At 35.2% G+C, this 12,422-nt stretch overlaps 1 protein-coding gene across 1 annotated transcript; it reads right to left on the bottom strand.

The window, feature by feature from the left end:
• Positions 1–894: 894 nt before the first annotated feature.
• LOC109087372 (CTD nuclear envelope phosphatase 1A-like) lies at positions 895–12,058 on the bottom strand. Its single transcript, XM_042728676.1, has 7 exons — positions 11,409–12,058; positions 8,343–8,409; positions 8,067–8,185; positions 4,685–4,873; positions 4,442–4,553; positions 2,636–2,720; positions 895–1,859 (listed from the first exon to the last, which is right to left on the bottom strand). The coding sequence occupies exons 1-7, from the start codon at positions 11,520–11,522 to the stop codon at positions 1,799–1,801; spliced, it is 747 nt and encodes a 248-aa protein (XP_042584610.1). The 5' UTR covers positions 11,523–12,058; the 3' UTR covers positions 895–1,798.
• Positions 12,059–12,422: the final 364 nt, after the last annotated feature.

Raw genomic sequence — 12,422 nt, 5'->3', positions numbered from 1 at the left:
CACGCAGTTATACGAGCGGTGCTCCGGTCAGTCATATGACCATCTGCCCTCACTTCCGGTATCCGAAATGACGCAGAGGGGTTTTAAAAATGTCACTTGAAATTAAATAAATGTTAACTGGAATGATGTAATAAAACTTAAAATTAATATTATATATATATATATATATATATATATATATATATATATATATATATATATATATATATATATATATATATATAAAAACTAATTTAATTCATACTAAAACACTGGAGCAAATGTGACAAAGGTTATGTACACTCTTTATGCAATATGCAAACATTTTCAAATAGAAAAATGACTAATTGCTTCGCTCATAACGTGAGCAAACAGAACATATTCTTTAAAAATTATTATAATAATAAAAAAAGATATGGTTTAAGAAAGGATTTTAAACAATTAAAATTGTGTAAGATATGATTTCTAAATATATTTGTTGCACCCCACCAACAAATTTGCGTATTTTTGTTTTGTTTTTAAGCTCAATTCAAACTACATTAAATCCAATTCTATTTTGTTTTCGTTTAGTTTTTTTGTTTTTATGTAAAAAAGCCTTTTTTTGCATCAAGAGGGAAGGAAATACGTGTTGGCTAAAGAATATTTTGCATTAGAAATGGTTTTCTGCAACTGGTCCATTAAACTAGACTTAAATAAGTAAACTTAAATAAGACTGTAAAAGAAAACTGAAAATTGAACCCATAGAATAGGATAGTGACACGTTTTTATTAGAAACGTGCACAGGTCTACGGACTTGTGTCCCAGGGAGCTGCCTTGAGACTTAACAAGAGTTAGATTGATGAGAATAGCACTGACATGATCTGAAGGGTGCACAGAGAAACCAACATGGCCTCGAGTTAAAAAAGGTGTCTGCTGCTCAGTCAGCTCTTCAATACAATGAAGTTTTATAAATTCAAGTCTTGCCATTATTACATTTTCAGGAAAGAAAAAAAACACATTTGTAAAAAGGCATCCAGGTGGTAGGATTTCATAGCCGACCACATACATTCTGTAGAGAACAATTAGAGCAGAAAGGCTTAAAATCTGTCCTTCAGCTTCTTCAAAGCATCCTCCCTGATAATCATGACAAATTCATTCACTGCCAAGAATAAAACAGGATGAGAACTAACCAGAAGAATAAAACCTAAGAATCTGCGGGAGAATTTATCTCCATGATCTGAATTTGGACAGGCCTACCATACAGAAGTCATTAAAACCCCATGTCTTCAAAGACAGTACCTCAATAATAGCATATACAACTCTACCATGATAACCCTGAAGTCTCCCAGTCCGTCATAATCAACGATAGTTTTCCAGTGAACTCTATTCGATGTGCAGAGTGCCGCTGGCCAGTTCTGAACCAATCCGTTCCATTAGAAGAGAGGGATGGCGTCCCAGGCTGGGATTGAAGACGCAAGTCATGAAAAGGTCTGTTTTTCTTGCCTCAAATATCTTCAGATATTTAAAAAGAAAAACAGCAGATGTCCTCATACACACGTACCACAAACATAACTCACACACGCGATCAGCATCGGTAGAGCTGTAAGGCAGAGACTCCATTTCGAAGAAGGGAAAAGAAAAAAAAACTAAAACGTAGAGAAAAAGCTTCCCAGAAATTTTGCCTTTTGCATCCCCTTTGAGTTCGGGACAGACTCTCCTCCCTACGGTCCTCACGTGAGGCCGCTTCTGAGAGGTGAAGAGTCGAGGGAGAACGGACAGGCAGATGTCACGTAGGGAAGCAGAAGAAGAGCGGACTTGAGGAAAGCCCTCGGTCGGATGATCACCAGAGTCGATGCTGGTGGAGATTCCTGCTCAGGACGGACCGTACGTCTGCCGTGAATCTGAGAAGGGAGCACACAGTGAAGTGGGGTTCAAGCTAAAGGGTTAGTTCACCCAGAAATTAAAATTACCCTCGAGGCATCCTAGGTGTATGTGTCAGATGTCAAATAAAGCGCACGTATCTGTAATAAAACATGCCGCAGATGGTTCCGGGGCGTGAATAAAGTCCTCCTGTAGCAAAAAATATCCATATTTCAAATGTAACAAACACTTTTCTCTCACTTCTGTTGACTGTCGTACGCGGAAGCCGTTCCGGATGTATGATGTCCTTACTTTGGATTTTTTTTTTTTTTTACTGTTTTCTTTGCAAATCCTCGGTTTGTACTTTCTAATTCATGACCGGAGTCACTAATCACGCGACGCATACGTCCTACATCATCCGCCGGAATGACTTCTGCTTATGAAAGATAGAAGAAGTGAGAGAAAAGTGTTTATTACGTATAAAATATGGATAGCATTCTCACAGAAATGTACAGAAGACGTTTATTCATGCCCCGGAGCCATGTGAGGCACGTTTTATTATGGATGCGTTCACTCTATTTGACGTCTTGTGGACTGTTCAACAAAAACACACACCCACTGCAATGATAGAGCTTGAAATAGCCAGGACAATTTTTAATATAACTCCGACTGGATTCGTCTGAAAGAAGAAAGTCGTATACACGTAGGATGCCTCGAGGGTGAGTAAAACACAGGCTAATTTTCATTTTTGGCTGAACTAACCCTTTTAACACCATAAAAATAATTTTTGCATGTTTTGAATGTTTTAGATCTTTACCTTAGTGCATCCAGCATGGGCAGCAGGTTAAGAAGTGCCGTGTCGCTTGGGTCACTAAACCATGACTTTATAGGTATTGCATTATCTATGGGCAAAAAAAAAAAACAGGAAAAATGTTTCAAATAATCACATATTTATGGTTTCCACTACTGAAAGAAAAAAAAAAAAAAATGGTAAGGTAGTTGCGCATTTCTTTTTTTCCCCCACAGTTGTGAGTTTACATCTCGCAAATCTGATTTTTTTTCCCCCAGAATTGTGAAATATAAACTCGCAATTGCGAGAAAAAAAGTCAGAATTGTGGGACAAAAAGTCGCAATAATCTTTTTCATTTTTTATTCAGTGGCAGAAACAGACTTCCATACATATTTAAAACAAACACACATTTTAGGGAAGAGAAACGTTTTCTAAGATGACCATATAAATCTTGTAGTTGACTTTTATAAACCTAAAAAAAAAAAATTGTGACTAATAGTGACAAAAACCCATCACAAAAGTCAGTGTGCATCATCCAAGACAGAAGTAATAATTTATTGATCGGTTCTTCTAAACTGCTGCTCTTAAGTGATGTATGAAGTGGTACTGACTGACTGCGGTTTTTCTTCATGGTCATTAAGGTCATGAAATATTAAACTACATTTTCTTGTGCTGCACATTGTAAAAGACAACAGATACGTTTACGTTCATAGATGAACTGAAACTGACTGAATTAAAATGGTGTAGACCTGGAATAAATCAACAGAAAACAATTGAGCCTGCTTGAATCTGACTATTTTCTGAGTTGGATAAAAACTAAAAAAAAAAAAGCAAAAAAAAAAAAAAGCACAGGGCCGTGATCCGCATGTTTGCATAGGTTTTACATTAGAGATTACTTACTGAGATTTTGTTTGGAATATATAAACAAATATGTGAATCGGATTGGACTGAAATGCTTCATATAAAGATAATTTCAGAATCTGAAATCAGATTAGATTCATTCTGATTGATGAAAATTAGTGCATGTAAACATACCTAGTGTTAGCATTCATTCATTTTAATAGTAGGAGAAAACGGTTGTCTCTGACAGACCTTGCAAGCCATCCATACTATGAGTGTAACTGCTCTTCAGAGCTTCTTGGTATAAACAGCGCAAAATAACAGTCTAAAATGTATCCAAAATGCAACAGTGCTTTCATATTTTAAAGTTTCAGCAGGTAAATTTAAGCCTTTTTCTAGACCTTTTTAAAACTAAAGAACATTAAAAGAATAAATCGACAAAATGTCAATATATTCTCTAAATGTAAATGTCTAGGAAGCACAGTCAGTTGTATTAGCATACTGAAAGAAAAAAAAAGAAAAGAAAAAAAGCTTATCTACGATGGAAATAACTTTCTGATGACACTGCAGAAACCTGATCATACTTCCTCAGCATTTTTGTGTTTATCTGTTTAAAGATTCTTAACTAAAGGTGGATGCAAAATGATATAAGTCCTGTTTTTTGCGCAATTGATCAAAATTAGGTGAGTTTGTGATTAAAACCAGAACAAATATTTGCGAATGGGCTCAGAGAACCTTAAATTTAAAAAGAAAGCAGGTTTTCATTCTTATTTCATGCATATCTTGGTTTAATAATGTTTAGCTATTTGGGGATATTTGCTTATTGCAGTGCATGTAACATTTAATGTCATGGCTTTATGAATTTAAGATTTTCTGCTCTGATTTAAGACCTTTTAAAGGCCTTATTTTGTGAAAGGGCAAATTAAGACCACACACGTGTTAATCCTGCACAAGCACACTACAGCGTGCTGCTGAAATCCGGTCTGGTCTTACCTGGATGACTGCGATATGCTCCCGGCGAGTTGTCTAGAATGACTACACTTGATAAGTCGGCATGTACGACGGACAGGTCTTTAATATAACTACCTGAATCCAGCGTACAGTGCTGCACACGATAAAGACAACACAAAAAGACAACAAAACATAAATTTGCATATCCTTTACTAATTTCTTCCATTTTCATTCTTCTCATGGCAAATGAATGCAAAATGAAACATCAAGAGTTCTAGCGGTTACCTGTCTATAGTATCTTCTTTTCAGGATTCCCTTGTTGTTATCCAGTTTATCAGCTACTGCGGATCCGTAGATCTCCATACTAGCAGTGAACACTACTAACTCATACCACTGACTGACCACCTCCAGGAAGAAGTCCACATGCGGCCTTTTATGCACAAAGAATCTGACCGGGTGTTTGTCTATTACCACCTGAAGAAACAACAACAGCTTACATGAGAAAACTGGAAAAAGACATTTGGAGGTTTTTTTTATTTTTATTATCCCTCAAAGACTGAGACAGCTAAAAATAACTTAAAATAACTATTGTTCTTAAATGTTTGATAACTTTTTGAACCGCTAATCCTATCTGAATGCTTTCAAATGATAACTCATTTGTCTTATTTAGATATTCACAGACTCCGTAGTGGACGTTTATATATTATGTATATTATGTAAATAATTTTTATATAGTTCATAGAGATCATTTTCACCATTTTTTTTTGTTGCACTCTATATTTCTCACTCATTTTGTGTGTAGTTTGTGGATCATTTTCACTGTTTGTATTTTTGTTGCAGAAGACAATTTGCGATTGCTTTCCCTAAATATAGCTGCACGGTTTGTGTTTGTTGTTGTTCATACTCGGATCGAAAAAATATTTCACTGAAATAAAGTCACCTTGTTATTTTTTTCCTGTTTTGTTATTATATAACACTGATTCCATTTTCTTTACTCCCGAAATGTTTTGTGGACACATCTATATTATAGAAACAGACCCGTTTTTCACTGAAAAGCGCCTATAACAATATTGTTATAAATGGCTATAACTTGCTTGGGGAATGTTATATGTAGACAAAATTTTATTTGAAAGTGTAAAACACCCAGATACATCTTTCTAAAGAGAAAAATCCAAACTTCAGGAGTTCCTGTTTGAGTACACAGTAAAAACCACCCAATTGTTGCTAACGTTTTTCTTAAAATTCTGGCTATTCATTCACTCTTAGAGAAAACAAAAGGAAAACTGGGACTTTAAACGAGCTAGACTGAAACTTCAAGTTCTCCTGTTTATAATGATATATGACACTTGATGCTGACTGCTAGAATAGGTCTTAAAAAAAAACAAAGAAAAGTGCAGGCATGTCAGGTCCCCCGAAAATGTTCTAGGTCTTTAAGGGTTAAACTAATAATACAATACTACTAATTAGAGGTCGACCGATATATCGGGCCGATATTTGTCATTTTTTAATATATCGGCATCGGCCGATATCCGTTTTTAGTAGCGCCGATTTAAATTCAGGCAGGTCGGCGGGCAGCCTCGTGTTATTGGTGCGGTGGAAAGTGCTGCTGCCGCATGTGAAGGACCGCAAGCCAAAACTTTTAAAAGATTCAACAACAGTCCTGGGAGATAAAGGTAGTCAGAGAATTTCACTCTGTAAATGAGGTGGAGTAGGTGGCAGCTCTCACAAACACTGCAGCGTTACTCCGCCCAGCTCACAGACAGCAGCGTGCTCGGAGAGACAGGTGTCCTGGAGCAGCACAGAACGGTGAATGACATTTGTTCGGAAGCATGGTTTGATGCAGACAATAGCCAGGTTTCCATCCAACTCATTTGCATTTAGGGATGTCAATATTTGATCATTTCCATGATCGATCGTCGTTTAAATTAACGATTAATTAATAACCTTAATGCTGCAAAATGCGTCTGCAGCGGTATTATGTGCAAAAGCCACTCGGAAAAAAAGCTTTCTCACCCGAATTAAAGGGGGTTTAGTCTGAATAAAATGCTAGTAGCAGGACTGTAAAATGAATATGTGATTATGATCATTTGATAAAATGAAGGGAGCGCGCTGCACATTTGAGATCATTTTACTTTGTTGACTGTTTCTCGTCAAAGAGACCGCTGAATGCGCCTCTTTAAATGGTTTCGTGGTGCTCGGTGTTGTATTTTAAAACGCAATTGCAATGTTTTCAAATGACACTATAGTATTAAAAATAAAATTATTCCAAACGTAACTGTGGCGCGTGTGGCTGTGCTGCGCAGTCAGTGAACCACTTTTTTCACATTTAAACATTTTATGCGAGTATTAATGACCAGTACTTTATTTGATCCTGTTCTGCAAAATGTTCGATTTTGAATTTTTGCATTCCGGTAGGCCCTTTTTGTTTTAAAAAAATCCTGCATTTACAGTGCATTAGATCGTGACAGTGGGTGTGTGCGTGCGTGCAGACGAGGACGAGCGAGCGCGAGTTTAACTAGATGTATTTGGAGGTTGTTGCTCACGTCTCGTTCTGCACATATCCAAATGTTTCCATATTCGCAATGTATCTGAATGTTAAACTATAATTTTTTAAATTTTTTTAATGTAAACTAGACGGAAAAGTTCATCCTCTTCACATGAGCAAAAACGTCATTGGCATAACAGCAGAGTGGACCAGTATACTACGGTCTATTTAAACTGACCAGTGTAACCTTTTATATGTTTGGTTGACTGTACTTAATCTTAATAATGAACATTTGCGATGTAAGTTTGAAGTTAGAATGCACTTTAGATGTTCTGTGTCATTTATACCAAACACAAATGTTGCTGGTTGCTAGTGTGTTTGCAGCACTACTATTATTTATTTTAAATGAATACTATTTTTTTTATATTTTTCAGTTTAATTGATTTTTATTTATAAAATTGTATTTCTTTTATTTAAATGTATATTTAAGTTTACATTTATGTTCCAACAAACTTGAAAAATTCTGCTTGATAAATGCTCTAAAACTTTTATGTAAATGATATATATATATATATTACCTGTTTTATATATTTAATACTTGGTCAGTTTATTGATTTGTTTGGTTAACTTTAGATATTTTTTTTAATTTTTAATACCGTGCAGTGCACAAAATTAAGATTCGAGAGATGGTTCAAGTCAGTGCTAAATAAATGATGATAAGTTTAGAAATGTTGTGCATCCACTTATTATTAGTGTGACATTTTAGCATGCAAATGAGGGGGAAAACTTCAAGATATCGGCCCTAAAAATCGGCAGCACATATCGGCCATCGGCTGACCCTGACCTCTAAACATCGGCATCGGCTATAGAAAAACCCATATCGGTCGATCTCTACTACTAATAATGCATTATTATTATTATTATTGTAACACATTACAATACGTTTACATTTGTTAATATTAGTTAACTACATTAGTTAACATGAACTAACAATGAATAAAATACATCTAAAGCATTTATTAATCTTAGTAATAAGTTTAAGAACAGAATTAAGAACAGAAATGTCTAAGAATTACCCCGGCCTAGAATCATAATAACTGATATTGCCAGGTGTTCACGGAGCGTGGTAACCTTTGTTCACAGATGTGCATTTTTAATACGGCAAACGAAACAAACACTTACTTTGAGGATGAAGTCTGGCGGTGTTCCTGGCCGCACTGTCGGTCTGAGAACGCCATCGTGATGCGAGTGGATCAACGTCTCGTCCAGATCTAAAACTAAGATCTTTCGCTTCACGGTGTCTGAACAGAAATACAAACTCCCATGTTACTCGATGACGATCAGCTTTTGAAAACACTGCACACAAACAGCCGTCTCAAAGACAACTCACACTCAGATCGGGCTTTCTGTTGTCATACCGCTAACTTCTAACTTGAGGAGAAGAAAAGAAATACTCACTGAGTCTGTTTCTGGAAAGGGGTGACAATGGCAAGATGTCATATCGCACTGTTTGATACTGGATTATCTAGAACAGGAAGGAGACAAAACAGGAAACAGCCACCTCAGTACACATGCATTATACAGAAGACGACAGTGAACACACCTTTTACAGTTTATTTAGCATGCTATACTGGTTTTAATGAAAAGATTTTACATTTTAACTAATTCATAACTTTTAACGACCCACTCGTCTCTTAAGACAAGTGAATAAAGTACACACTATATGATCCAGAATTTAAATGGGAACAAAATCATACAGTAAATAAAAATACAATCCATAACTGACCAGTTGAGGGATCATTCCAATTACTGTTTAAAGAAGATAAAAAAAAAAAAAATATATATATATATATATATATATATATATAAATAAAATAAATGAAATGATTTATCTTTATTTAAATTAAAGATAAATTAAATTATTTCTTTAATTATTTAAATTAAAATATTATGTATTTTAGTAAAAATATATATTTTTACTAAAATACATAATATTTTAATTTAAATAATTAAAGAAATAATTTAATTTATCTGGACTGCTCTCTAGATATCAGGATAGGCATCAGGAAATAAATCAATAATAATAATAATAATAATAATAATAATAGTTGATAATATTTACTATTGACATTTTAATTTGTGTTAATATAAATATTTACAAATTTTATTAGTTAATATTTAATTTGTATTAATTATAAATATTTTTTATGTTTTTAATGAGTCATATTTTAATGAAATATGACTATTAACTGATATATTGACATTGGGGTGCTTCTGACTCCAGATATCAGGATACAAAATGGCATCAAACAAACAAATAATAACAACAATAATGTATTGGTTAAACATTAATAATTACTATTGACATTTAAATAATTTCTAGTAAATACAGTAGTCAGCATTTGAAGAGGAAGACAAGAATGCATTTTGGTTTAGGTTTTAGGACAACTTTGATGAAAGGTTTTGATCCACTTCAAATGTTGACAGGTGCATTTATACAAATATTCATTAGCTTCTATTAATATTATTTGATCATTAATATTAACTACAAAAATTGCTACGGCTGGTGTTTTACTAAAACGTTTGACAACTAAGCTGCTAATTCCAGGTTGTCTGTAACCCCGAATTAATAAAAACAAATCGCGAGAGCCGTTTTGGAGTCACCCATTTCACAACTGGTCAATCAGCAGCTGACTCAAACACGCAACCATCCGGAATGTACCCGAGCTCGACCTCAGACGGCTTTCCCTTTAAGAGGTCCGAGACCCTCCACCTCGGTCCACTGCTCTCCACAATGAGGATACTCTTCCTCTCTTTCTCCAAATCCCTCACTTCTGAGCTATCTTTAGCTCTCCCAGCTGTCTAAAAGTGTCAGAGGAACTTGGGCGAGCACAGCCGAGTGAAACTGCCAGGGTGACTTTGAAAAGGGGGCAGTTTATTCCCAACTTTATTTAGGCCTCAATAAGGTCTCATTCATAATGCTGTGACTGTAAAGCATGTTTAGTGAAGTGTCCGCTACCCCGGCACCCATACCAGAGTCCCAGACAAGTAGTGCCTTTATAACTGTGCCTTAATGATCATCTTAAAGATTATTATACAACTGGCTTGCCAAAGCCTGCTGTGCACCACAGGATTACAGCCCGGTTTCCAAACCCAAGTGTTTACACACTCTGAGCTAAAGCATGTGATTCGGTTACCAGCTAATTCTGAAAAACAATTAATCTATTGGATATTCATTCACATATTAAATTGTGATAATATTAATTAGTTATAAATTTACTTTTACATTCTAAATATATTTATATATTTTTTTTAATATTATATTATTAAAAAAATAAATAAATCATGCCAGATCATATTTTAAACTTATTTTACCCTGATCATTATTGTTTTAGGCTTACACTAAAATGCAAAATAAAGTAGAAGTACATTGTTTATTTAATGACATGTCAGCATCAAAGAAAAAAAATTAAAAATATAAATATAACAAACACAATAAAAACCAGCAAACAATTATTTTTTGTTTACATTAACATCTGATAAAAATTCTAAAACTTTTTCTGGCAAAATTAGACTAAACTATTAAAGCGAGTTCACTTATAATGCTAATAAAAAAATATATTTTACTTTTAATTAATTTTATTTCAGTTAGCTGTCACCATTTCTAATTATCGTTATCTAATATTTAGAACTTATTTCAATGGTTTTATGTTTGGTAAATTATTTACTGGTTGTAAATAAACTAGAGATAATAAGTCATATCTTACCCTGAATCTGCTCCACAGTAAATCTTTCTTCTAGTTTGCGTCTCTAAATCATGTTAATATAGGAGCCAAGTTTTATTTTACTCTAATGGTGAATGCTTAGCTGTTCACGAACACTTCAGGCCCTCAGTAAAGCGTCACATTAACTCTCGAAGCTGACACACCTGCTGTCATCCGTTTGTAAATGTCAGAGTACGTTTAATGAAATCAGTGCAACATATTATTCATAACCAGCAAGTCAAGCAAACTAGTCTCAATGCAGATCCAAAGGGTTAAAGTATACACACCCACATAAAAAAACACATTATAGTAATTTATAATAAATACTAGTGTTTTTGAAGCATACTATAGTAAAGTACTTGAATTATTTTGTTAATTGCTGTGGTAAAATAACAACTATAGCAATATAAACAAATTACTTTACTCAAAGGTATATTATTACTACAATACACAGTTCACTGCTGTAAAAACTACAGTATTTATTACAGTTTATCAGTTCACCAATACTAGATTGTGCTGTAGCATTCATTAAAGTGTTGTGAATGCTATAATATATGCACTATAACACATTCTAGTGTATAACACTGTAGTATTTCTTTATGTGGGTGTGTTTCACAAAACAAACACTGAGAGATTGGGAATAAACTAATGAAACCTAGCCGGTTTAATAACCCAGACAGGTGTCTGCTGTTCATTTCAGACACCTGCGTGAAAGTTTAGTGCAGTGTCACGCGACAAAAGTGTGTTTTCGGACACTCACCGTTCGTATGTGCTTCCTGAGGATGTACAAGAAGAAGCTCCATACTCTGGAGGTCACGCCGAGGAAAGCGCGCACACCGAGCAGACACTGGCGGGTCTTCAGCATGTCAACCATAACCCCAGAGAGTCCTGCAGGAGCGCAGGAGCAGCACAACACACCTGTGCAGATCAGAGCCCGCCGAGCCCTCAGCACTTCACACCGGAGCGTCCCGACGCGGCTCCGCGGGATTCAAATCAGCGCATGGAGGGAGCAAAAGTGCAGCAGTTTTAAAAAACAACAATAAAAATAAACCAAGCGCGTGTGTGAAATACTATTTGGCGATTGTCTTTATCTTCAGAGAAGTGTTTTCTCTGTGAAGTCTGTAAATGTCCGTTGGTCTGAGATGTTCAAATCTAGCGGAGTGTCGAACAAACGTCTCCGTTCTTCTGCCGGGAGCCGAGAGAAGCGCCACCGTCCATCCGCCGCGGCTTTAACAGCACTATCCTCCTTCGGAGAAGCTTTGAGAAAGCGAAAACGATACGCGTACAGTTCCTCACCTCTGAGGACAGTTTAAAGGCAGTCCGGTAGAGCAGCACGGGCCGCCATCGCTTCCCTGACGTCACTTCCGCGAAGGCACCGAAAGTTTGTGCTCACGTGGCCGCGGACTCGGCTTTTGAGTTTCATTCACTGATCTATAATATATAGATCAGTGGTTTCATTTATATTTTATTTTTCTTGTCATTTAATTTATTTGGCCCTTTAGCACTCGCTATTCTAATTCTATTTTATCTGTTTGTTTTTTATTTAAAAAAATATATATATTATATATTTTTTTAAACTCTTAATATTTAGTCAATAATGTTTAAATGTTAATTTCTTTTACTGAATACAGTGGTGGTTCTCTGATTATTAAAATGGTTTGATCTAAAAAAAATAAAAATCTATATCTATATATAATCTCAATGAGTCAAATCTGTTAGATTCGTTCATTAAAAAGATTCGTTCAGCAGTTCTTTCTCCTCTCGTGTCATGTCT

The sequence above is a fragment of the Cyprinus carpio genome, chromosome B7 (genome assembly GCF_018340385.1).
Source record: "Cyprinus carpio isolate SPL01 chromosome B7, ASM1834038v1, whole genome shotgun sequence".
Lineage (NCBI taxonomy): Eukaryota > Metazoa > Chordata > Actinopteri > Cypriniformes > Cyprinidae > Cyprinus > Cyprinus carpio.
Note: the sequence above shows the minus strand (reverse complement) of the source record. Positions and strands in the feature narration are given on the sequence as shown.

Coding starts and splice junctions, on each gene's coding strand:
- LOC109087372 (XM_042728676.1), bottom strand. CDS start 11,522: ATGGTTGACATGCTGAAGACCCGCCAGTGTCTGCTCGGTGTGCGCGCT. Junction 4,554..4,684: donor AAAGAAGATACTATAGACAG/GTAACCGCTAGA, acceptor TATCGTGTGCAG/CACTGTACGCTGGATTCAGG. Junction 1,860..2,635: donor CCCATGCTGGATGCACTAAG/GTAAAGATCTAA, acceptor CTCCCTTCTCAG/ATTCACGGCAGACGTACGGT.